General features: G+C 42.3%; 2 protein-coding genes across 2 annotated transcripts; one reads left to right on the top strand and one right to left on the bottom strand.

Moving 5' to 3' along the window:
- Positions 1 to 336: 336 nt before the first annotated feature.
- LOC133895317 (F-box/kelch-repeat protein At1g55270-like) lies at positions 337 to 735 on the bottom strand. The gene has a single exon (XM_062335546.1). The coding sequence runs from the start codon at positions 733 to 735 to the stop codon at positions 376 to 378; it is 360 nt and encodes a 119-aa protein (XP_062191530.1). The 3' UTR covers positions 337 to 375.
- A 19,870-nt stretch (positions 736 to 20,605) lies between these two features.
- LOC133895330 (indole-2-monooxygenase-like) lies at positions 20,606 to 22,488 on the top strand. Its single transcript, XM_062335573.1, has 2 exons — positions 20,606 to 21,192; positions 21,297 to 22,488. Exons 1-2 carry the CDS (start codon positions 20,650 to 20,652, stop codon positions 22,371 to 22,373), a joined length of 1,620 nt encoding a protein of 539 aa, XP_062191557.1. The 5' UTR covers positions 20,606 to 20,649; the 3' UTR covers positions 22,374 to 22,488.
- Positions 22,489 to 27,144: the final 4,656 nt, after the last annotated feature.

The raw sequence follows: 27,144 nt of genomic DNA on the forward strand, positions 1-27,144 counted from the left end.
GAGTGGAGACCTTTCCGTATTTCAAATGTGCGATCTTAGCAAGGGTCAGATCCATTTGAGGTGGAGTAGAAACTATAGAGGAGAAAAACCAGCAATAAAAACTCATATGGCAATGACTGACGCATGTCCTCGATCGAAGTTGCGGGTATACGGGACACCTTGGAGTCGTGGTCCCACAAAACACAGGAAACTGGACTATGTGGATGGAAGAAAACACGAAATAGGCAAACAACCAAATAGGCTAGGTAGGCAGGTTACTTGATTTTTTATGGACCGGAGGAACCATAAAAACTTGCGTCCTACCATGCGAACTGTTAGTCCTTCCTGCTATTTTAGACATAGTTCTATCTGTTATCGTATTGTTAGGCATGCATACTATACATAGGTACACGAGGAGTGGCCCCTCGATTTTGGGGGCCCGGGGCGGCCGCCCCGCTCGACCCCCCTCAGGGTCGGCTCTGGCTGCTTGCTGTCAATGCAGGTGGTCCACGCGTCCATGACCTCGTCGTAGGCCCTCAGCCGGCAGTCGTCCTTGCAGTCGGCGGCATAGAGCCCGCCGTCGAGGCACGCACTGGGGCTCCTCCAGCCGATGACCATGCCGTCGAGCATGACCGACCACGCGTCGTACTCCGGTGAGTACACCTGGCTCAGCACCTGCTGTGACACGCCAAGCCCCTTCACGTACCACCTCCCGCCGTGCAACACGCTGGCGAATGGCACCATCGCCGTGGCCATGTTGCACACGGACGACCAACGGTTCTTGTTGGGGTCGAACAACTCGGTGGACCTTATGCCACCGCCGCCACCGCTCTGAATAACCCTAGTAAGATGAAGAACTCTAGAGCACAATAAACCAATTGATATGAATATGTAAAAAATGATTTGAAATTAAGATTACTATTTTGCCCTATTTAAATCCAATTATTTATAAATTTGCAAGTCATTCTATTTCTAATAGTACCTTCCTAATACTCATAATACATATATATGATACTCATGACACAGATAACGATGAGAAGTATGATTAGATTGATCTAAACTGTCAATTAGTTATGATTAGATTGATCTAAACTGTCAATTGTAAGATTGGATGGTCTATATTAATTATTGTCTATAGTAAAACGAGCATGTGTACGATTGACGAGCCCGCTTGCTGTTCCGTGTTCGGCAAGTTGTGTGAGTGCGTCAAAGTTTGTTGAAGCATACCAATTCCAACGCCTCGTGTGGGAGGTGGGTGGTAAATCGGTCGTGCGAACGTGTAATTGTGTGAAGCCTAAGTGTTATGAATAAAAGAAAAGATCAAAAAGAGGGGATCAGTTCTGATCCCCCCCCCCCCCCACCCAAAAAAAAACTCTCGCTTTTGATCGGCTGTGAACTCTGTTAATTTCACTGTTCATCATTCGGGAAACGCTGGTTTCCGTCCAACAGAGATTGAGCAATGGAAAGGGTGTGCGATTTGATCCCCAACAAAGCATGCATGCAAATTTATATTATATCACTACTACAAAATATGAGTTCATTGTCGGTTCTAAACTGACTTTCAAAACAGAAATTCCAACATAAGCGAAAGTGATAGCCAGGTTTTTCTGACCGACAGTAATAGTATTTTTGAAAAAGAAAAAAATGACTGGATCCAGGCATCCAGCCATCGATGCTGCTCTAACCAAATCACCAGCGCTGCTCCGATCGGGTCACGGGCGAAAGCCCTCCATAGCCTCTTGCTCCACTCCACTCCTCCACGACTACAAGAAAAAAATACACTCCTCCTAAACAATCCCAAGCATGATGCACACAAATTAAATTCAAAGAACAGAACAATCTATTGAGTCTGTCTTTTGCCATCATAGAGGAAAAAAACACGAAGCAAAATACAGTGATGTAGGAGGCGTCCGGGCGGGCTGCGCACTTGCCCCCACGGAGCTCTAGCCGAGTCGAGCTCGAGGGTGCGTAGGTGAGGTCGACGACCACCATGGATGAGGACGTGCTATTATCTCCGTGGAGCTCGCCGCCACAGAGCTCTCATCGGGTCGAGCTTGAGGGTGCCCAGGCGAGGTCAGTGGCCGCCATGGTGTCCTCATCTACCCTCCACGAGCGGGCTTTCCTTCGAACGATGACGTTTGGCAGTGGGGATGTGGCACAACAGGCTTCTGGGGAGCCCTCCGAGCTCCAATGTGGCCTGACGGTGGCATAGAGGCCTCATGTTGGTCCACCAGCATTGGAGAAGATGGTGGTGCAGCTCAGTTCTCTGGCGGGGAAGGTGGCTGCAGCTTGGGGCAGATGGAGGAGGAGCTCGTCGTGGTCTCCTCCACTGGATCTAGGTGGCACTAAGGCATGGATGAGCTGCTGCTGCTACTCTCGGTGGGTGCGAAATGGTGAGAAAGAGCATAGAGGAGTGGATCGTGGGTGGAGAACGAGAGAGATGAGTGGAGGGGGTGTGGATAAGGACTGTCGGGAGCAAGAGAGAGGGTGGTCAGCACTTCACAATTTTTTTTGGTGTGGATTTGAGCGGATGCGAGACTAAAAAGCAAAATGCATAAAAACATTTAGGTCCAACATCGGTATCACTGCTGGCTCATGACTAGAGCCGGCAGTGATACTTGATTATCATTGTCGGTTCTTATTAACAACCGGCAATGATGCTTTTTTTCTTACGAACCGGTAGTGATAAATATTTTTGCAGTATTGTATTCTAGCTGAACTGACGGTGATGAGCCAGTAAATATGATCACTTTTGTAGTAGTGTATTGAATAAAGGATGAAAGGCAATTAACCATGAATAAACTTAATCATTTTATCAAAATTCGCCATTGCGGAGTTCATATGGAACCCCAGTGTCATGGTCAAACTACAAGCCGAGGTGAGGACGAACACACCAAAGGGCCAAGAAATGGTCATGGAAGAGAACCTTGGCGGCATGACACACTTGAAGGCCGTCATCAAGGAGACGCTACGGTTGCAACCGCCGGCGCAAACACGATTGTGACATCAAGTAATGGCTACAGGATCCCAATGCAAACACGAGTCATAGTCAATGCATGGGCTATTAGTAGAGATTCAAGGTCTTGGGAGACGGCAGAGGAGTTCATGCCACAGAGGTTCATGGGTTTATGGCTTTAAGGTCTTTGCACCTGGCGGAGGATTTGCCTGAACTCAACTTTGGGCTGGCCACCGTCCAAATCATGCTAGCGAACCTTAGAGCAACTCCAACCGGCTAGATAAAACAGTTCTCCAACGGACTCTCCAACCGGTCTCGTTACTTTTGGCGCTCGCTATCTGCCCGGCTTCACTCGTCACATTCTGGAGGGGAAAAGCTGGCTATAAGATGTACTCCCTTCAATTGTAAATGTAGATCGTTTTAGATTTGTACATAAGAATTAAGAAAGTAGATGAAATGACCTTGTTGCTCTTTATTTATTATATATTAGAAAAGATAACTCATTCATTTATAAGAGTGGTAGTATTTATTAAATATGGGTAAGACGGGAACAAAAGAGGAAAAAATGCATAGAAATTCGAGAATAACTTATATTTAGAGAATAGTTGAAGAGGCTAAAACGACCTACATTTACAACCAGAGGGAGTACGTGTTTTGTTGCTCCAAAATAGTGGTCTTTAATTCGCTCCTTCTCATTTAAACTAGTGGTCTTCTATTGCTTAAAAAATTTAAAAATGATTATACGTGTTTCATAATCCATGTGTAACTTATTTAATTAGATTTACTCAAAAAGCTGTGTAGAATTTGAACTAAAATTCTTAAAAAAAACTACTTTTAAAACTTCTAACAATTGTTAGGGTCTCAAATAAATTCAAAAAATCTGGGAAATTTCACTAATATTCTTCCTATATGATGAACTAATTTTCAAAATTATTTTTAGCTCGAAGTTATATGATGAAAAAGTTAGTTCATTTGTAATGCTACATTTATATGTATTGTTGCCATTTTATGTGATATTCTTCTTTTAATTTAATTTGAATTCAAACAAAATTCAAACATATACAAAATTTATCTGTTAAAAATATAACCGTTATAAATATTTTTTATTTATAGGATACTGATAAAATATAGGTGGGTAGAATTTAGAGAGTCGATTGGAGGACGTACAAAAATAGAGAAATAATCTTTTAAAGAAGTTTTCTATATGAGGATATATGAAATGAGATTTAGACAGTTCGGTTAAATATGTTCAATACATTGTTTCAACTAGGAGCTCAGCTCCTACCGGCATGGGGAAAGAAAGACATTGATATGACACAAGTGTTTGGACTGACCATGTGTTGTAAGGAGAAACTTTTTCTCGTCCCTAGATAGGGCGGAAAGTGGTAGCAGAAATTCCTATTTTACCAGACGCCTTTTTTGCGAATTTTTGAGTATCGGTATACCGATATCATTTTCGCAAAATGGAAATGATATCGGAAATGGTATCTTGCAGTATCGGTATCCTCAGGAATCGGAAATGATATCGGTAATTTGAGTCGGAAACGGAAACAAAAACAATTTTTCCTCCTTTTTACCGTTTCCGAATATTTATGTTTGTAGCCAGTAATTTCTGCCGATAATTACCGAATACCCACAACTATGTCTATGTTTTTGTGTCTTTTTGGTTCAGCTGTTTAAACTTCCTGTGTGACCATCAAACCTTGTCATTTTGGTTCAGACTTCATTTTGTATCTATATCTATGGGTATGTCCGTATGACATATGTGACTTGTCACTTATGAATTGTGAGATGTGAACTATGAACTTATGTTTAAAATTAGAACTTATCCTCGTATATTCGTATGTATCATAGATTTATGTTTATCATATTAAATGTGTCTGATCCTTTATCATATATTCATATGAGATGTGTTTTAACTCGTATTATTATTATGTCATGAAGTTATGTGTGACTTCATCGATCTTGTCGTATGAGATATATGGTTTGTGAGCTACAGATCGGTATATCGGTTATGAATTATCAATTCTCGATCGATATCGTCATATTTTCCATCCGTTATCATCATTTCTGATATTTCTGTAATACCGATGTCGTATTCATTTTTGACTTACCGTTTTCGATATTGCTTCCGCAAAACAATGTGAAACTGAAAACGATTTTAGCCTTTTCCAATCGTTTTCGACCGTTTTTAGCCCTATCCCCAGACCATATGAGACTTATCATGTATGTACTGCAGGACTAGCCAGGCTACCTCAAATTAACATATGATTTTTGGCTACAGTCACACATATTACCTTCTGTTTTCTATACATGCACAGGTATTGTAGGCATATACATGTCATATATATATGTATGTCTATACTAGAATAGTACATCACTATTGACTCCAAAACCTCCTTCATTATCAGTTTTGGAGCCGGCAGTGGGTAACGAGTAGTGATAGTCGGAGATTATCACTGCCGGCTTAGGGGACTGATAGTGAAGGAGTTATCACTGCCAGTTGAAGGCTTCAACCAGCAGTGATACCTTAAGAACCACCGTCGGCGGGTGGTTTCAGTCGGCAGTAATTTCCAAGGCATCACTACTAGCTGAATGCTTTAACCGGTAGTGTTTTACCCTCCTTCCTCCCTATGCTTCATTTCTCTATCCTCTCTCTATTTTCTCGATCTCTCCATCTCTTTCCCTCTCAATACATGCATACAATGAGATATATATTTAATGTAAATTAATAATAAAGGCACCTTTATTAATACATAGTAATTAATATTATATTCGAGTGAACACATATTACAAGTTATAGGCAGCGATAAACACACATATATACATAATAGTTCTCACAGGTCACCCCCAAAAAGTCGGTCGAGTTAAGTAAGTTCAGTATTCATCTACCTCTCCCGTGATGAGGACCACGTCTCCGCACAAATAGCTGATGGCGTGTGTACATCCGGGGACGTCGGGGGACTGATGGTGGTGGAGCGGAGGACCCGATCACATCTGATTGACCGCAACATCGCCTATACTCCAAGCTTACCAGCATGTCAAAGACATCGAAGTCCGACGGTTGAACGCCATTACGGTTTGAGCCTTCGGACTCCTCCGCAGCACACTGATGGGCCATCCTCTTGTCCTCCTCCTGGACATGCTTATAGGACGCTGCTTCTTGCTCCTCTATAGCGCACAGCTGATGGGCCAGCCTCTCATCATCCTCCTCCTAGGTACTCTTATGGACCGTTGCTTCTGGCTCCTCTTTCGCATCATCGTTGGAAAGCCATTCTGTTGAAGAGTCGTCCGACGATACCAACTCCGAAAGCAGGTCGAAGGCCACAGCAGGATCCTCTTGACCAAATGCACTAATATGCATATAATGAGACACATAAGCAGGGTGACAGTGGCGCAACGGATATGAACACCTAAATTGAAAATCATGAGCCCGCCGCTAACTATTGGCTCATAGCACGAACCGGCAACGATACATCAATACCATCTTGTGGCATCAACTGTTGATTTTATTTACCAACCAACAGTGTTAGACTATCACCAACGTCTAGGTTCCCACATCCCGTGCAATAATATAATCACTACTAGTTGTAGTTATGAACCGACAGTGATAGTCTATCATTGTCGGTTATTTACTTGATCCGCCTCTGATAGTTTTCTACCCTATATAGTTATCCTTCTCCATCCTTCTTCATCACTTAGCATCACTGTCGGTTTAGGGCATCTGTGAAGAACTATGATGTCCTAACAAGGGATGAATTAAGACACTTAGAAACTAATAAATCTAAAAAATTCACAAGATAAATATATCCCAATTTTTATCTAAATGTGTTTTAGATTTAGCTAGTATGTCTACTCTACCGCTCAAGAGGATTGAACCTGCTCTAGTAAGGTAAACTACAAATATGTAAATACGGAAATGTAAATAAGGTAGAGAGACAAACTCCGCGCAAATGATTTTTATCGTGTGGTATCGGTGGCACACAAATCACCCATATTCTATGTTGGAGCTCCACAAAGGATATGCTTCCGATCGCCAAGTCTTTTCCAGTCACAACTCTTGAGATACCAAGTCACCAAAACAAGACCTCAAGCATGATGAGCTGTTAAGCCACCAAGGCGAGGTCTCACCACTAACCTATCTTTAGGTTACTTGTGCGCCATTTTCACCTCGGAACTTTAGTCACAAAGACAATGGCATCCTCAACCCCATGGACAAACCGTTGTTGTAATGGCTCAACTTTACTGTGAACACCGGATGATCCGGTGACAACAGTAGTACAAGCATCGGACAATCTTGTGTATACAACAGTGGATACTAGCATTGGAACCCCACTGAAATACATTTTGAACACCAGATTATCTGGTGTATACTTCATCTCCATCACCAAACTATCTGATGTGTATACTTGAGCCTAACCAAGCTAACATCTTCACTGTTCAACTGTCTGGTGTATTGATCTTCTGATCACCGAACCTTCTGATGTGTATAGCGTCATCTTCTCTAAGTTGTGGGAAAACACTCAGGTGTGCACTATCTTTTTATCACCGGACCTTCTGGTTTATTGATCTTCAGTCTTCGACAGTTGCAGAGCTTTTGTTAAATGCTCCAGTGTACACTGATTTTGATCACCGGACCTTCCGTTGAGTACAATCTCATTTCAGCTCAGTTTTTCATCCGTATGGAAAATGTTCTGGTATGTACACAGGCCTAACACCAGACTATCCGGTGAGGTCTTTCTCCTCTGCTGAAAATACTCCGGTGAGCATAACCTTTAGTACAGCGGACTATCCGGTGAGAACAAATCTCCTGTGACTTTTCCAATTCAACCAAACTTTATCCCGGTTGTGGTGGCTTCTTCATGTGTTGCATCCATTAGACCTACTAAGATATATTCTTTACAAACATGTTAGTCTCAATGACTATGTTATCAAAATCATAATCATGGACTAATAGGGTCATTTTCGCTATAATCTCTCCTTTTTTGGTGATTAATGACAACACAACCAAAGCAAGTGGCAATAAGAAATGATACAAATTGCAGAGAGCACAAAGTCTTACCACATTGTTTGGATGTATGTTCTTACCACTTAGTCCTTCTTTTGTTGTGGCTCCCTCTTTCTCTGTTGTCACTATCTCCCTTGATCGATCCATGAAAGAGATTCACCATTGCAAGCTTTTGATACTAAATGTAGATGAGTCTCCCCTTGTCAACCTTGGTATCTTTCTTGTTCTCCTCTAGGTATGCCTCTTGCTTTGGTCGTCAAACTTCTCCCCTAGTGTCAACAATATCAAAAAGGGCTACAAACACATATTGAACTCGATAAAGAGCATTAGAGCACATGGGAGGGAGCTTCATAAGTCGTGATCCATATGAAATGATACCAATTTAATAGATGTACCAATTGTAAGGATATGAGGCATTAATATCAATGAAAAAAGACAGAAAGGATCATAATTCGTGAAACTCACATAGTATGATTTAAACTCTCCATATATGTGTGCATACATATGATAAGAGAGAGACATATGCACAACTGGACAATATGTTAAGATGGAAGTTTAAGCCATATTATACATGAAGGTAGCTTAAATGAATAAACGAATTGACAATGATACCAATTGAAGCCTTTAAGTATTGCATACATCTAGGAACTTATTGATCACTCCATGAGAATATAAAAGATATTACTTGAAACATATGTTAGTCTTAAAATCACAACCCATAGGATATACTTCCCCTAAATGTGTGCATACAAGTATTGAATACCTGTGAGAGATATGCATTTGTTATTGATAACAATGAGGAGAGTACCCTATAAATTGGTTTATGGCACATAAAGAATACCAGTTAAAAAACTAGTGTCATGTAAGAAACTTACAACTAATAAATCATATAGGTTTCTCATAAGAAAAAGATAAACAACCTACCATATAAATCTGCACTAGGTATTGCAATAAATTAAATTGAGAGCATGCAATCCTAGACAATGCAAGTAAATTTATCAATTTAGAGGATTTAGCATTTAGTATATTTGCCTCGTTTACCTTTGGATGGGAATTTGGGTAAATGATGATTATGATCTTTATTAATGCGCCCAAACTTGTACACTTGGCTTCTTTGATTGAACCTTCACTTCATCTTGTGAGCTAAGTCTCCAAATCCCTAATCTGACTTGTGGACTTCAAGTTTTCTTTGGAACCCAAATCTATTGGGGTCTTTTCATGTTGGTGATGACTTCCTTTGTCGCCCAAATGGGTTGGTTCCACCTCCGGTCATTTCTCCCAACCATGTGTGCAACCACTTCGCTATTATTCTTCTTCTTGAGCTTGTAGTGGTTACTTTTGGTCTTGGTCTTATAGTTGGGCGTTGTCTTCACTTTGGAGCTTTAGTCACAAAGAAAAGGATCTCCGCGTCCCTACATAATCTTCTTGGCGCCACTCCACACCAAGTTGGAGAGTCAATAAGTTACCAACGAGTCACCAAGACTCCAAGGCACCGACGTACCTCTCGTTACACGGTTGGATCACTCCTTGATCCACTCTCTAGGTTGCAGCAGGTAGCAACACTTCTCTCTAGACCTATAAGCACTAATCACTCTCTAATAGTGTGCTTAATCGCCTTGGATGAACACTTTTAGCACTTGAATGGCTTGGATATCTTCTCAAGTGTATATGAGCTTCTATGGACTCCAATACCTTCAAATGAACGAGTGGATGGGGTATATATAGCCTCAACCATACGGACTAGTCATTGCTCCAAGGCTCAACTTTACCGTGAATATCGGATGATCTGATGACAATAGTAGTACAAGCACCGGACCATCTGATGTGTACAATAGTAGATACTAGCAGTTGGAAACCTACTCAAGTACCACCATATTATCCGGTGTATATTTCATCTTCATCACCGGACTATCTGGTGTGTATACTTGAGCCTAACCAAGACAACTTCTTCAATGTTCAACTGTCTGGTGTATTGATCTTCTGATTACCGAACCTTCCGGTGTGTATAGCTTCATCTTCTCTTAGTTCTGGGGGAACATTCTGGTGTACACTGTCTTTTCATCACCAGACATTTCGGTGTATTGATCTTCAGTCTTCGACAGTTACATAGCTTCTGTTAAATGCTCTGGTGTACTTTGGTTCTGATCACCAGACCTTCCGATGAGTACAATATCATTTAAGCTTAGTTTTTCATCCTTTTAGAAAATGTTCTGATGTTTACTCAGGCCTAACACCAGACTATCCAGTGAGATCTTTCTCCTATGCTGAAAATACTCCAGTGAGTATAGCCTTCAGTACACTGGACTATCCAGTGAGAACAAATCTCCTGAGACTTCTCTAATTCAACCAAATTTTGTCCTGGCTACAGCGGTTTCTTCATGTATTGCACCATGAGACCTACTAACATATATTCTTGACAAACATATTAGTCGTAGTGACTATATTATCATTAATTACAAAATCACAATCATAACCTAATAGGGTTATTTTTGTTATAGCATCAATTGTCGGTCCTATTTACTAACCGACAGTGTTAGACTATCATTGGCGCCTAGGGTCCCACCCCACGCACAAATATTATTAATATTCACTACCCCAGAACGAGTATAGGTTATAGGTTATAGGTTTAAAATATGGATTTTAAACAATATCATAGACGATTATAGGTTTTATTTCTGCAAAAGTGTCTATGATATGCAGCTTGTTACAGATGATTTCAGAACCATCTGCAATACACTTACATATGGACGGATTTTTCAGATAACCTTTTGTACGTAGTAAGAGTCATAGACGGTGTTTGTTTAAACCCGTCTGTGATTACTAAGAGTCACAGACGGGTTTTGTTTAAACATGTCTATTTTAATTATCACATGCGGATTTTTTTAAATCGTTTGTCTCCTTTTTCCGAGACAGGAAGCAAACTTTCTTATAGGGGGAAAGGGTCACACAGATACATAGTTTATGATTTTAAAATTAGACACATTATTTAGAATATCGATCACACATTATTCATAACATTGATCACATATTATTCAGAACACAAAACACATACATTTACATATATATCACACCGATGCAAATCACACATTGTTCAGAACACATAAACCTAGCTAGCTATACATCATTGATCGATCGATGCCGTATTCTAAAAGGATGAATTAATTGACATCATGGCAACGTTGTCTTCCAAAAAGAAAAAAAAAATGATCAACAAACTTGGGTCGATCAGTGTCGTCTTTGAAAAAAAAATGAGATAATAGACATCATTTCAGCCTCCCACGTTTCACCATAATGTCAATCCCAAGCTTCATCTTCACTTTTCTGCTTGCAGTCATCCAGATTTAGCTACACCATGACTATCTCACGTATCAGCTAGAACCAGACTGTGTTGCAGCCAAACCGCCAACCATGGTTCAGCAAGAAATGGGCATTCAAGCATGTCTTGCAGTTGACGAAAATGTTTCCATTATAACGAACATCAATGGAGAAATTTTCATCCAGTAGAACAGAATAGAGAACACGGTTGATGACGTACACCAGGTCGATAGAGGGGACCTTCACAACAACGAAGAAGACAAATTCCATCGGGCGATAACGTATCTAAAAAAATCATAACTTTTTCATATTAAGTCGGATGAGCACAAACTCTATATGAAAATTATAGCCCTCGACGAGATCTACAACTTTTTAATTGAAAAGTTTTTCATTTGAAGTAATTTAGATGCTCAAATAATTGTTTGCAGTTAAACGATTATTTGGATATATAAATGACTTCAAATGAAAACCTTTTCAACTACAAAGTTGTAGATCTCGTTGAGAACTATAATTTTTATATAAAGTTTGTCCTCATTCGACTTTAAATGAAAAAGTTATAATTTTTTAAAATAACCGATCACTTATTTTAACAAACGGTTCACATAAAGAACCGTCTGTGAAAATAACATTTTACACACACGATTTTTTATATTAACCGCCTGTGATAATCATCATATTTTTAGAAACGGTTCATATAAAAAATTGCATGTGAAAATATAACTATAACGGACCTCTGCTAACGGCACATACAGTTTTTCAAATGAGCCATCGGTGAAAATACACTCTAAGTGTCTAAAAAATAGTTTTTTTTTATGATACATGCGAGTACAGTAGCTTGGTGGTAGGGTGGTGTCTAATCTTCCTACCTAGCTAAACCAATCGAGTGCTTTATCTCTTTCTTTTGGTGATTGCCAGAGCTCCTAGCAAATCTTAACAAATATATATATATATATATATATATATATATATATATATATATATATATATATATATATATATATTGTCGACGATGGGTAAAATCATTGATATTGTGAATATTTGTATAAAGTAGGTATACATGTTGGTCTCAATGTACATATCGAATTCGATAGAGGTATGAATTTTTATACAGGTTTTTATATGCGTTCTTGGTAGATGGCAGATGCATATATCGTGAACAGATATCACATCAGATCAATACACATCTCTCACAAGTAGTATAATTATGAAAGAGATAATGTTAACCCTAGAGAAATACCAACCAAAAAAAAATTTATATATGCGCGCTATACTAAGTATCCATCAAGACATATCGATGCCTTGAGATGTAAGTCGCAATATGCCATTTTCACCTAAAGGCTAATTAAAGCGGCTGGAAATTAAAAGGTTAATAATGTGACAGGAAATAGATATAGTCAGAATAGACATCTAATTTGTTGCTAATTTGCTTGTTGTCATCTTAGTTAGTTTTTATAATACTCGATCGATTAAACCTTGACTATCTTTTGAAAAAAGTTGTCACCGTCACATACATTTGTCTGCTTTGGCTGCATGCGGGCCAGCCGTCCCTTACAAAGGCCGAGTGTATTTCGCACTCGTGCTGATTAAGCTTAGACTATGCATGCATGATAGATGATTAACCTGAAGGCCACATGCATGCATGCATGATTGTAATGCTGACCTTGTAACCAAATCGTCTCTCTTTTGATGCATACGTGGTACAAAAGAATGCGCGGCCAATTAATATTTACTCGTGTTACCGAACAATAATTCTGCAAAGTAGTAAACAATCCATCAGTGCATGCAATATTTTTCTCCGTATCTCACTACTACCAAAACTCAATCGCCTATTAGTATAGGCTTAGCAAACACCGGGAGTAATAATGTATCACTCAATTCATAACCACCAGCAACAAAAAAATTTGATAAGCCTGATGAAATCAGCAGTGATACCACTAATCACTATCGGCAGAAGCAGACCCACATTGGGTCATGGGAATACAGATGTACACTCAAATATTTTTGCAAAAATTTAATATATATACTAATATGTATTAAGTATTAGATAATAAGCAAACTAGCTAAACCCACCAACCAGTTGTGGCCTAGCTGCCCGCAAGCAACGTTCTGCCACCCAGCCACCCCACTAGCCCACGATCCGATCTATGGCTCAGTCCATGCCGGCTCCCAAAGTCCCCACGCCTGACGCTGTGATGCCCACACGACCCACAACTTGCTCTCCCCTGTCCACGACTCCATAAAACCTAGGTACGGAGGGCGGTGAGGGCGGCTGCATGGGCGCTAGTGGCATGGGGACGAGGACCATCAAGCGTTGTGTTGGGCACGGTGACGCAGGTGGGGAGAGCAGCAGCTTGGGCGGTGGCACGGGGATCGACATCACGCATGACGCTGGGCACGTGGCGACGCAAGCTCCAGTGGCAGGGGAACCATCGGGCACAATGCTGGGAACGATGGCAGTGGCGACAGCAGCACGGACATGAGGAGCACGGGCGATAGCGGCACGGGGACCGACAGTCTATTGAGTCCAGAGACTGGGGGGCCACCTTTTTCTTAATTCCCCTCTCGCTTTCTCCCCCTCTCGTTTCCTCATTGCATTCGGCTAGCCACTCGGCTGGCTAATCCTTTCCCTGCTTGCTCGATATTCTCATTTATCTCTTGGATCGAGCGAGCAATGGCGGCTCGCCATGGAGGGTTACTCCTTGATCCACTCTCTAGGTTGCAGCACCTTGCAACACTTCTCTCTAGGCCTATAAACACTAATCACTCTCTAATGGTGTGTTTAATCACCTTGGATGAACACTTCTACCACTTTGATGACTTGGATGTCTTCTCAAGTGTATATGAGTTTCTCTGGACTTCAGCACCTTCAAAGAACGAGTGGAGGAGTAGAGGAGTATATATAGCCTCAACCCCATGGAAAAGTTGTTGCTGCAATGGCTCAACTTTACTGTGAACACCGGATGATCCAGTGACAACAGTAATACAAGCACCGGACCATCCGGTGTGTACAACAGTGGATACTAGCCGTTGAAACCCCACTCAAATACATTTTAAACACCAGATTATCTGGTGTATACTTCATCTCCATCATCAGACTATCTGGTGTGTATACTTGAGCCTAACCAAGCTAACTTCTTCATTGTTCAACTGTCTGATATATTGATCTTCTGATCACCGAATCTTCCGGTGTATATAGCTTTATCTTCTCTGAGTTCTGGGAAAACACTCCGGTGTGCACTGTCTTTATAGTACAACTACTCGACCCTGTATAGGCAGGGCTTAGCCTAAACCCGACCAGCTAGTCTACTGTCGTCTAGAGGCAGGTGTTCAATGGGAGGCTATGGAGCAGCTGCAGGTGGTGCAGGCTTGGCGACCCGATTGGAGGACTAATTTAAGGTCATGAACCCCTGGTTAGCTCCCGTAGGCAGCTAGTGAGATGATGTTGTGTTGGGTAATAGCTTTGTTGAGTCACACTGTCACGACAGTGGTATGTTGCCAAACTCAGCTTGTGGGTAAAGTATACCACTCTGCAAAGGTTAAACTATTTGACTAGCCATGTCTACGGTCATAGACAAGATATGGTTTAGTCATTGCGACTAGCATGTGTTGTTGGTGTCCCCTTGGTGTGTGAGTGGGCAAGGTGTGCTCATTTTTTGAAAGTTAGACCCGGCCATATGCTGTGGGTTACCGTGGACGGGGTGTCGATAACAATAAAACTTAGGCCCCGGTGACTTTCCATCATGGCCAAAAAAAACCCCTTTATATAATGATGTTGATATAATGTTTTCATAAAAATTGTCTTATGAAAAATGAACCTTGCATGAGTAAAGTTAGCTTATCCGCAAAGATAACCTTACATGTTATTCCTTGTCTATCCATATGCATGTATTTAGACCCCTGTCGTAGGGCAAGGATTAAGGTTTGCTTAGTACTTTTGCACTCACCCTTGTTTATGCTTTCAGAGGACTTGACTTCACCGAAGTAGACAGTGAGGCAGATGAGTAGGCTTGGTCGTGTCCGCACCTGAGTTGCCTGTGGTGTGGTGTGTCCCTCATCTTGGGAGCATTGTTCACTTGCAGGGGGTTCTTGCTGGGAGACACTCACTTCGGTTGTATAAGGATCGATTCATTTTGATATCTCACCTAGCAATCACCGTACAACCATATGTCCCTTAGAGTGGGTAAAGAGTTTGGCAACTCACTTTTTGACCTACCTAAAGGACTACTTGGAGGTAGGAGTTGCAACAAGACCAGGGCATTCCACTACTGATCCTAGTTTAAGGTCAAATATACCATGTGGGCAAAGTTGTACATCTCTCCAAAGTATAAATCTATTTGAACAGCCATGTCCACAGTTATGGATGATGTTATGATGTGGTCTTAATGATTATCTCAAAGGCGTGAGTACTCCTTGGTGTGTGAGTGGGCAGTGTGCCTATGTTTTCGGAAAGTGCAGGCCTTGTACCTTTAGTTGGTGAGGACATGGTGTCCCTCAACTGTAAGATTTCAGAACTAGCAGGATGGATTGCATCTTCCCTAAGGCCAATAACCTATCCCACGGTCTTAAACGCAACTTTGCTTTTCTCAATTGTTTCAAAAAGGTCTTGGAACAACTGAAACCTTGCATCAAAAATTGGTTTTCCACCAAAACCTACAAACTCTATAGCCTTATCTTTGCTCTACCATTTTACATATATTTATTCCCCTTCAGGTAAGACTTGCTGAATACACTATGTACTTACCCTTGTTATAATTGGATTCAGATGACCCAGAAGCCTATTTTGTCAAAGGTGAAGATGAAGAGTAGAAAAGTTAGATTTCATCCACACTCAAACTGTCAATAGTGCTTGCGTCACTTTCTCTTAAATTTTTTGTGGTGTTGTCTAACTGTTCAATTATGCCTATAGGACTATGTTGTACTGAACTCCGTCTTGTACCCTAAGTAATATATTTTAATTGATGTATGTCTCTGATATCTATTTTTATTGAAAAATATGTACTAACTATTGATCTAGTGACTAGTACGAGTTGTACAAAGATACCTAAATGAGGGGTCCAACATTGGATAGCTAGATGCAGTTTGCCAATGATGATATCGTATCGAATTAAGTTTGAATGTGATGTTGTGTGGTTTAAGAGTTTAGGTCGGGAAAAGTATCTAAACTCTTCTACCCATAACATTACATTTAAATTTTGGGACACACAACTGAGACACAAATGAATATTTTTGTTGCCATTCTTTGGGGCAATAGCTTGCTCCATTTTTTTATCACTAAAGTGCACAGTAACTCACATGTGTTTGTGATGATTATGCGCTTATATGGTAGAGGGTTAGTAGCTTGATTGGCACTATTCTACTGTTTTTATTCAATCTCTCTCCTATTTCATAGAGTGTGAAACAAGAAGATGAGTAATTGTGATAAAACCCACGTATTACTGATATTATGACTTGTGCCCCCTAAGATAAGGACATTTAACTTTACACGGACTAATGAGACCAATAGTTGCCAACGATGATAGTTGTCAATGAGGTTTTTTTTATCTAAAGTTGCTTTTATCCGATGCAAGGTTTGACTAATAATGTTTTATAGTTGATTTGTGAATAATTAATATATGAATAATGAAATGTATGTGCGTATATGCTTTTTGTGTGAAATTATCACTGTCGATTAATGTTATTAACATGCTTGAAAATAGGCTATTATTATCGTTCGTGGCTTAAAATAGTGGAGATATTATTGTCAAATCGTGGCTCAAACCGACAGTAAAACTAAACTATCACTGTCGGTTGCGGAACCTGCAGTGATAATTCTAAATTATTATTGCCGATTGCGTAGTGTCATTTAAAATCGGCACTAACGATGGTTTTATAGTAATATATCTATCCGCAAGTCATTTCCCACTCCAGCAACTTATTACCATTTTTTCCACCATTGAGACGTACGAATCAATCGCAAGTTTTTCTCACTCTGGCTCTAGTCTCTAGCACGTTATATAGATAGATAGATAGATAATGACAGATCGAGCATGTACGTACAAAGTTGGGCCACGCAAAAACAAATGAAACCAATCATAGTAGCAACACGTACGTACGTCTAATAGATGTCCGCACGTCATGCAAATATATGATGAAAACCATGAGTCTATGTGTTCCTATCGAACCATCATCTTGTCGTAGGGTCGTAGTGGCTCTTCCTATATACGTATTTACCATGTTTAGAAAATTTACTTAAACTGTTAGTGATATTTTATTAATATCGGTTATATTTAACTAGTAGTGAGAGTAGGAAAGAAATAATCTTTTTTTAGTAGTGATTACTTATCCCTCTTGTGCTACTGCTGCTGCGCCACGCCTCGTGAATCCATCGTAGCAGCAACAAGATGCGGCATGCCAAGCATCGGCCACCTGCGCCTCGTCGACGAAGCACACGGCCATGGCTGGCTCATGCTCCTCTGCCAAACTCGTCGTGTCGTCCCCGCGCGCGGCGCAGGCGATCATGTGCATGCATCTTCACCTCACGGCCGACATCCAAGGTCTGATAGATAGATAGAAATCGAGCAATGTACCTAGACAGTTCTGCCACGCAACACGATCGATCGATACTGGACAATATAATTCTTCAAAGTAGTCCATAATTCATCAGTGCATGACAGATTTTTCTCAGTATCTATCCTCAAGTCATTGACCACTCCAGCAACTCACCATCTTTTTCCACTACTCAGACGTACGAATTAATCACAAGTTTTTCTCACTCTCGCTCTCTAGTCTCTGGCACGCTATATAGATAGGTCTATCTCTTGCTTCTTGTTCTTCTGCTGCTGTTAAAAATCAGAAGTTAGAAATCAGAATAAATAGGATTATAAAAAAGTGGCTTCTTATTTCTCCATATAAACTTGTTTTTGAGAAAAATAAACTAAAGATAAGAAGCTCGCTGAGAGATATTTTTCTGAGAAGCTATATGCTAAGAAGCTAAAAATTTATTATAAAAAATAACATCTTAATTTCAAAAATAACTTTTCAGACAAATCAAAACCCTAATTTTTTATAAAAACTCAAAAACAAAAGCCTAAATAAACAGGCTCATAAATTGATGAAGTAATGAGAACAACATATGTAGGATACGAGTGGAGCTCTTTTAGATTATGTCGTACATTACAGAGTCTGGAAACGTGTACATTTGTTCCTTATCCTTTGGTCCATTACATTCAAGATTAGATAGGGGCCGGGAAATTAAGAAAACTTATTGAAAATGTGCTTGAAACGAAAGTCAAGACTCTTGCGGCAATGATGAGTATGTTTCTGGAAATTAACACTCAACCACCATTTGTAGACTATATACTTGAGAATAGTCACTGTGACAGGATCAAAATAATACTATAGTGACCATATTGACCAACATGTACGCAGTTGTCCAAGAGGTTCGTTGTTCTAGGAGGCTCGCAGTTCCGCATAATATACTACATTCTATATATGTATCACATCATTGTTTTTTGTTTTGAGTTGTACCATAATCTATGTTTCTTAGCTACTCTTGAGTGCATACTTCCAGTTTGATCTATAGCTAACTCTGTTATAATTGAAGTATATACCATGTTCTATATATATATATATATATATATATATATATATATATACATATATATATTTCTTTATAAGTGAAGTATATAGTTTTTTTAATGTATATACTACTTTATAAGATATACATACTTCTTTTTAACACCCATTAGAGTGAAAGTATGTACATTTGGGAGTATAGAAAGTGCTATATATATATATATATAGGAAGTCTTTTCGGTACTCTCAGTGTACATCCTCTCCAACTAATGAGTATTCACAAAAGAATATGTACATCTTAAAAATTAGTGTATATATCTAAAAATATATATATTTCACTTATAAAGAAATATATATATCTTAGAAAATAATATATACATCTTAAAAAAGTAATATATACTTCAGTTATAACGATCAATAGTTATCAATAGTTATCAGTACTTCAATATTCAGTAGTTCCATGTCATAGTAAAATTGTTCAGTAGTTTGTATCAATAATGTTAATAGTTATCAGTAATATCAGTAGTTTGTTCAGTAGTGTTGGTAATATGATATAGAATTACTGGACAATTACTGATAACTACTGATATTATTAAATAAGTACTGAAAAAATTATTATGACTTAAAACTACTAAACTACTATTAATAACTACTGATACTACTGAACAATAATTAGTAAAAAAATACTGATGTACTCAATAATTACTAAATAACTGCTAAACTACAAACACTAACTACTGAACAACTATTAAATGATAACAACTGAATAATTATTAAACGATAACGCTGAACAATTACTGACACCTACTGGATAGACACGTGCCGCGAGGGCTGATGCGCTGGGTGGGGCATGGGGCCACGTGACTCATGCTGGTACGGCTGTGTGCCACATGGCGTGCTCTGGTTGAGCGTGGGCGGACTGGGTTGGCAGGCTGCTATGCAGGTGAGACTGCGTATGGACATTCATCTATCTATAATATTAGTGTGCAATCATGACCGTTAACCGTCGTGAACTAAATAGAATAGAGATACTAGGCCTTCAGGGATGTGCTGCTGTGCATGTACAAAGACACGTATAATATAAATAAAAGCATCCTTCCTCAATTTCAGCGTCTAAAATTTAAAGGGTGAAATCAGACCCATGGCAGCCGGCAGCGGGGTAGGATTTGGTGTCTTTCATAGCTATCGGACTTAAAAGGTGGTTCAGAGGAGGAATGTTAGCTCAACGAAGGAGGAGGAGGTGAACATGAGAGCGAGAAGTGGGTCATGAGGCGTCGCCAGCTGCAGGCGAAGGTGAAGGACGACCGATGATTTAAGCTGGGCCAAGTGTGTCTCGACGTGTCCGGTTAGCGCAGCAGGAGCTGCAGAGCAGATCTGGTGATGTCCTCACCGTTGGAGTTGGAGATGGCTGAAGGCAAGCGAGTGGGAGAGCATGGTGAGGCAGGACGGGAGGTTAAACATAAAATACTGTAATAATCTCGGAGGGCCGGGGCCGGCCGGCTGCTTCAACTCGATCGATTGCACCTTGTCTGCTTGCATGGTCGTCGTCAGCACCGTCGACGATACATTCAGGTTAATTCAGGCGTTCAATGATTTTGATCGATAGCTGCCGTGCCGTGGGTTCATGTCATGTCACCTCTCACGGCGACGTCTGTATGCATTCAGCTTTCTAATATAAATTAATAAACTATATATAGGAGTAGTAAAATGATGCATTCCTATCTTCAGATATTATATTATATTGTAGCTATAAATAAGGAAGAGAGAGTTGCAGAGGAAACCTAGGCCATAAGTGAAGCAGTAAGCTCGTTGCTGCCTGTATCGAACGAAGACAGCCATGGCTCAAGTGTGGTTGCAGGTGCACCATGCGCTCCATGGGCTGCTGCTACGGCATGCGTCGTCTCCAAAAGCAGCACTAGTCTCTGTCCTGCTCCTCTGTCCAGTAATCGTCCTCCTGCTCGTGCGCCGCTCTGCGACGGCCACAAGCAGAACCAGAGAGCTTCTGCTGAGCAATCTGCCTTCGCCTCCCGGAAAGCTCCCCGTCATCGGCCACCTGCACCTCATCGGCTCCCTCCCGCACGTCTCCCTCGCCGACCTCGCCGCGAAGCACGGCCGCGACGGCCTCCTGCTCCTCCGCCTCGGCGCCGTCCCGACCCTCATCGTCTCCTCGCCGCGGGCCGCGCAGGCCGTCCTGCGCACGCACGACCACGTGTTCGCGTCCCGGGCCTACTCCCCCGTCACCGACATCCTCTTCTACGGCTCCACGGACGTCGCCTTCTCCCCATACGGCGAGCACTGGCGCCAGGTCAAGAAGATCGCCACCACGCACCTCCTCACCAACAGGAAGGTCCGATCCTACCGCCACGCACGCGAGCAAGAGGTACCTTAACGATAGATCCATGGATCAAATTTATTAATTCGATTGATTGCACCATGCATATATGCATGCATGCATGCTCATGTATGATCGAGATCTATTGACAGGTGAGGTTGGTTGTGGGCAAGATCCGCGAGGCGGCAGCCGCAGGCACGGCCATGGACCTGAGCAACCTGCTCAACGCTTTCGCCAATGACATCGTGTGCCACGCCGTGTCGGGCAAGTTCTTCAGGGAGGAAGGCCGGAACAAGCTGTTCCGGGAGCTGGTGGAGGCGAACTCGTCGCTCATGGGGGGGTTCAACCTGGAGGACTACTTCCCGGTGTTGGTGAGGCTGGACGTGGTGAAGAGGATGGTGTGCGCCAAGGCCCAGAATGTGAACAAGATGTGGGACGACCTGCTCGAGAAGCTCATCAACGGCCATGCAAGCAAGCCGGCGTCGGAATGCGACGGCGACGACGAGAGCGACTTCATCGACGTGTTGCTCTCCGTTCAACAAGAGTACAAGCTCACCAGAGAGCACATCAAGGCGCAGCTGGTGATCATGTTCGAAGCCGGCACGGACACATCCTTCATCGTCATGGAATACGCCATGGTGGAGCTCATGCAGAACCCTCACCTCATGAAGAAGCTACAAGCCGAGGTGAGGATGACGATGACCCAGGGGAAGGGGAAGGGGAAGGGGAACGGGATGGTTACCGAAGACGATATCAGTGGTATGGCTTACCTGAAGGCCGTCATCAAAGAGACTCTCCGATTCCACTCGCCGGCACCGCTCCTAGCGCCCCACCTCTCCATGGCCGACTGCGATATAGAGGGCTACACAATTCCATCTGGGACGCGCGTCATCGTCAACAGCTGGGCTCTGGCCAGGGATCCAAGCTACTGGGAGAGCGCGGAGGAGTTCATGCCGGAGCGCTTCATGGAAGGGGGTAGCGCCGCAGCTATGGATTACAAGGGAAACGATATCATGTACCTGCCATTTGGGACTGGACGGAGGATGTGCCCGGGTATAAACTTTGCCATCTCCACTGTTGAGGTGATGCTAGCGAACCTCGTGTACCACTTCAACTGGGAGCTACCACCGGGACTGATGGACAGAGGCATCGATATGACAGAATCGTTCGGCCTCACGGTGCATCGAACGGAAAAGCTCCTCCTTCTCCCGGTACTGCCACAAGATTAATTAGCTAGTCTTGTGCCTTGTCTATCTATCATTCCAGTGCCATATATGTGAGTGTTGGACTTATTGTTAAGCGTGCAGATTTATACTGAATAAAGGATCATCATTTGACCATGAATTTAACTTAATCATGGATGACCGGCAACCGTGGCGAAGCTAGAGCTTAATAGATAGGTGCACAATTTTAAGTTGGGTTGCTCAGGCTTGGCTTTTTTGCCATGTGAGTGCATTCACTACTATTGAAAATTTCTTCACTGCCAGCTTCAAAATCTCTTTCACTAATTGTTTTAGAATCGATAGTGGGCAACAGGTAGTGATAGGCGAGGACTATCACTGCCAGCTCGGTGGACCGACAGTGATACCCAAGCCGGCAGTGATTCTCTGGCATCACTACCGGCCGAAGGTTTGAGCGGGCAATATTTTCCCTCTCCCCCCTCCACGGTCCTCCTCTATGTCCTCTTTGTACTTTCTCTCTCTTATCAATCTCTTCGTCTCTCTCAATACATGCATACAATGATATATATATTTACTGTAAATTAATAATAAAAACACTTTTATTAATACATAGTAATGAACACATATTACAAGTCAGGCATCGACAAACACACAATATTACAAGTCACCCCCTAAAAAGTCAGTTGAGTTGAGCCAGTCCGGTATCCCTCTACCTCTCCCACGACGAGGACCGCGTCCCCGCACTGACGATTGATGGCGTGAGTACGTCCGGGGACGCCGGGGGGCCGATGGTGGTGGAGTGGAGGACCCGGCAACGCCTGATCGACCGCAGCATTGCCTATGCTCCAGGCTCACTGGTGTGTCAAAGATATCGAAGTCTGACACCTGAATGCCTCTAGGTTTTGAGCCTTCGGCCTTCTCCGTAGCACACTGACGGGCCACCCTCTCGTCCTCCTCCTCCTGGGTACGTTTACGGGATACTGCTTCTTGCTCCTCCGCAGTGCACAGCTCACAGGCTAGCCTCTCATTCTCCTCCTCTTGGGCACGTTTATGAGATGTCGCTTCTTGCTCCTCCTTCGCACCATCGTTGGAAGGCCATTGTGTCCAAGAGTCGTCCGACGATATCAACTTCGCATCATACATAGTAATTCATATCATTCATTAATAAATGGAATAAGTGCTTATTCTACGATATGCCATCCATTGTGAGGATGACAAGTGGGACCTGATCCCACATGTCATTGACACACCGGTGGCATATCGTAGAACAGATAATGTCATTCATTAATATTGTGTCGATTGCGGAAATAGAATACGTTGTCAAGCCCCTTAGTAGCCTTCCTCCTTGTCGCATACTCTTTGCTTGATGGTAAGGTGTCATCTGAAGGTCTCGCACACGTGGACGGCACCATCAGTACATTAAACTCGCCATTTCGGTTGATGACATGTTCTAATAAGAACCCAGCCATCTGTTCTTGAAGGGTATGTATTTCAGTAGGTTGTAACACACTTGTGCATAGTTTGGAGCGCTGTGTTTGAATAATCGAAAGAATTAGTCTTTGAACATGTGTAGAAATTGAAAAGAAGACATCGATATGTTATTTCATACCTCAAGGTTATTGAACCTAACAGCGTCTCCATCCAGGCTGAATGCGTGCATGAAAGTAAGAACACAAAATGCACAGAGATTGTTGCCAGGTGGCTGCCTCATACACTTCAAGAGGAAAGGATTCGTCAGTGGAATGAATTGACCCTTTTTATTCAGTAGGAAATGCAAGACATGAATATGTATTGTGTACCGGAAAGTAGATTTTTACAGCGTACTCCTTCCTGAATGGAAAGTGGATAACACTCTTCTTGCGGTATCTTGTGTACACTCTGTACCGGAATATAAATACCAATTAAACTTAGATGCAATCGTCGAAAAGATTAAATGATCGAGTTAACCTGTTTAGCATATCGATGAGGTGTTGATAAGTCATATGATCTCTCTTTGCTAAGTCCAACACAATGATCTTGCTCAAGTCTGGGTGGATAACAAAGAGGATCCAATGAAAACTGCAGAATATATCACCATAGCAAATTAGTACTAGAATCGAGTTGCCCATAAAATGAGGACGCCCTTGCGCGCAAACACGTACTCATAGCTATAGGGTAAGAGTATGAATTTCTTGTATTGGTGGTGAAGCAGACACATCAATAAGTAGGCCTCAATGAAGCCTGGATTCGTCATTACAAGTTTCTGGTTCACAAGGGTTGGATTGATGAATCTTACTTTTTTATCTAAGTCTTGTTCGTATGCTTGGATATCCATTCTATGAAAGAGAAAAGTTAGCTATGCAATTACAAGGTGCAATATCATATAACGTGAATTATATGCATAAGTCACTTACAGAGTCCACGCCCTGACTATAGCCACATCGAGGGCATCTTCCTTCTACAGTTCATACAGGTGCGAGAATTCCAACCAGAAGAAACCGTCCCCGTTGAGGAAATATTATTCTTTGTATCTCATGGGGAACGTCTGAAAACCCTGCCTGTACTGCTCCAAGTACCATTGATGTAATTGACGTATTTGAGTTGTAAGGTTTCTTTCTATATCTAGTTTGCCCAACTCAAACATCCATATAACATCCGACTTTGATATATCCTCTCCCACAGTAAGTCATGCTATTCTTCTGCAGTTAATCCAGAAGAAGCCAGGAAGTTCTCAATGCTTGGAGCATCCTTAATGATTGGGCCTGGTTTGCTCTTGGCCTGCATCTTGCTGATGCTTTCATAGTCAGTCGGTGGCTTACTTGAAGTCGACCTCGTCTGTTTAGTTTTGGCCATTTTCATGAAAAAATTCAAGGCATCTTCAGGCACAACAGGCTTCGGTGGAGGTGGTGGGGGATATAAATGAGACATGACACTAGCGTCCACAACCTTTTTTGTTTCCTCAGTAGTAAGTGAATAGACATCCTTAGGTTTCGCCAACTTCTTAGATGCCACCAACTTCTTAGATGATGTCGTCTGCTTAAATGTTGCAGAACCAGATCTTGTTTTCCGAGCTGATGGCTGGCTTCTTGATGGTGCTGGCTTCTTGAGCGATGGACTTCTTCGAGGCAATGGCTAAGGAGGTGGACTTCTTTTGGGAGATGGCTCAGGAGAGGGAGATCTTTGAGGCGACGACGGCCCGGGTTGTAGTGGAGAATAGAGAGTCTCGGGAGCTGTCCCTGGTGGAAACATTATGTAGATCTTCTCCCACGCGATGAATGTGTGCTCGTTCTCTCCTGGTGTTTGCCCCCTCCTTGGGTAGTCCACCTCAACATGGGGGTACTGGTCAACTACCTCATCTACTTCGGCCGCAGTGTAGCCCTCCGGTGTTGGACGTCCTTGCAAATATTCATGGGAGCCACGAGGATAAGCCACGCCGGAAGCCACCTTGATGGTAATGTTTCTAGCACCAATGTGTAGTTCACACGGTGTCTGTGCTGTGATGAGATCCACGGGATAAGTGATGGGGTCAGCTCTAGGAACTCCTGTGGATGCATAGCTACTCTAATGACCACCGGTGCTGGAGCGTACAAACTCAGGAGAAGTTGTCGGTCGTTCCTGTTCGCTCACAATGGTGCCTCGTTCACGCATGAGGGCTTGTGCTATTGCTTAAGCTATTTTTTCTTCTGTATGCTCCCTCTCCTTTTTTAGTGCTCGTTCAAGCATTTTCATCATTCTAGCTTGTTCTACCTCTCGTTCTGCATCTCGCTCTGCTTGGGATCTCTTTCGGCTCTTATAACTATCGACTTCGCTTAGGAATGCATATTTCCAACCCATCACTCCAACGCCTCGTATGCAACCACCGTGCTCCTTATTTCCCAGGGCCAAAGTAAGCTCGTCCATATCCCTGCCTGGCTTGAAAGAGCCTTGTGCAAACTGCTCGTGGGCTTCTGTAAGCTTTTTTGCAAGCGTTTACGTCACTTCCTGGTCTTTGAAGGTTGTAAACCATAAGCTTCCATCAGATGAGTAAGAAGCACCCCTCCCAAGAAGGAAGCGCGTCGATCGATCGCTCCAGCCCTCCGTCTTAGGCGTGACACATCTCTCTCGTAGTTGATCTAGCTGTTGTTGCCATTATTGTTCTTTCCTCACGTACCCACGGCTGCCGACTTTATGGGGGTAGAGGTTCTTCTTTGAGTTCGCTTTGTTCACCGCACTCAACCTCTGTGCTTCTTTCGATGACTTGTACTCCGCAAAGGCTTGCCAATGATCTTCCAGTTGCGGCCACTTGCGGAAATCTGGCGTTGTACCTTTCTGCACATATGTTCTGTTAAGTGTACTCTTCCAGTTTTTAAATGAAAGGCCCATGATCATTAGCGTCTTACGCTTAACTACTTCCATATATGTCCCTTCAAGGAAGTTGAACTTGTCTAATATCTTGGGCCACAAGATGTCATTCTTGATCGAATCAGGAACCACATGCGAATCACCTCGTTCGCCAGTCCACAATCTGTAGCTGATGGGCACGTGATCCTTAATAGTAATCCCACAGACTGACTTGTATGGTCCCAGAACTCTCTCAGCTGCAGTTGGCTCCCCTACTGGAGAGACCTCTGTGATCACAAATTGCCTGGTAGGCATCTTCGAGGGACCTCGAACATGATACCACGCCTGGGATTGCTCATTGTCGTGACCCTCTGGAGCATTAAGCATCTGTGTATATGCGAAAAAACTATTGGGAACCTATACGATAATATGTAGAAGAGATACATTCATCTAATTATGAATTACCTCATCGACTCCACAGGCGCCTATTTGTTCCAGGTTGAGATAGTGGCTTGGGCTA

This window comes from Phragmites australis, chromosome 16, assembly GCF_958298935.1.
Source record: "Phragmites australis chromosome 16, lpPhrAust1.1, whole genome shotgun sequence".
NCBI classification, from domain to species: Eukaryota; Viridiplantae; Streptophyta; class Magnoliopsida; order Poales; family Poaceae; genus Phragmites; species Phragmites australis.

Bases quoted from the DNA above. Each gene is read 5' to 3' on its own strand.
- LOC133895317 (XM_062335546.1), bottom strand. From the start codon at position 735: ATGGCCACGGCGATGGTGCCATTCGCCAGCGTGTTGCACGGCGGGAGG.
- LOC133895330 (XM_062335573.1), top strand. From the start codon at position 20,650: ATGGCTCAAGTGTGGTTGCAGGTGCACCATGCGCTCCATGGGCTGCTG. The intron at 21,193-21,296 runs GTACCTTAACGA...ATCTATTGACAG, and splicing joins GCCACGCACGCGAGCAAGAG to GTGAGGTTGGTTGTGGGCAA.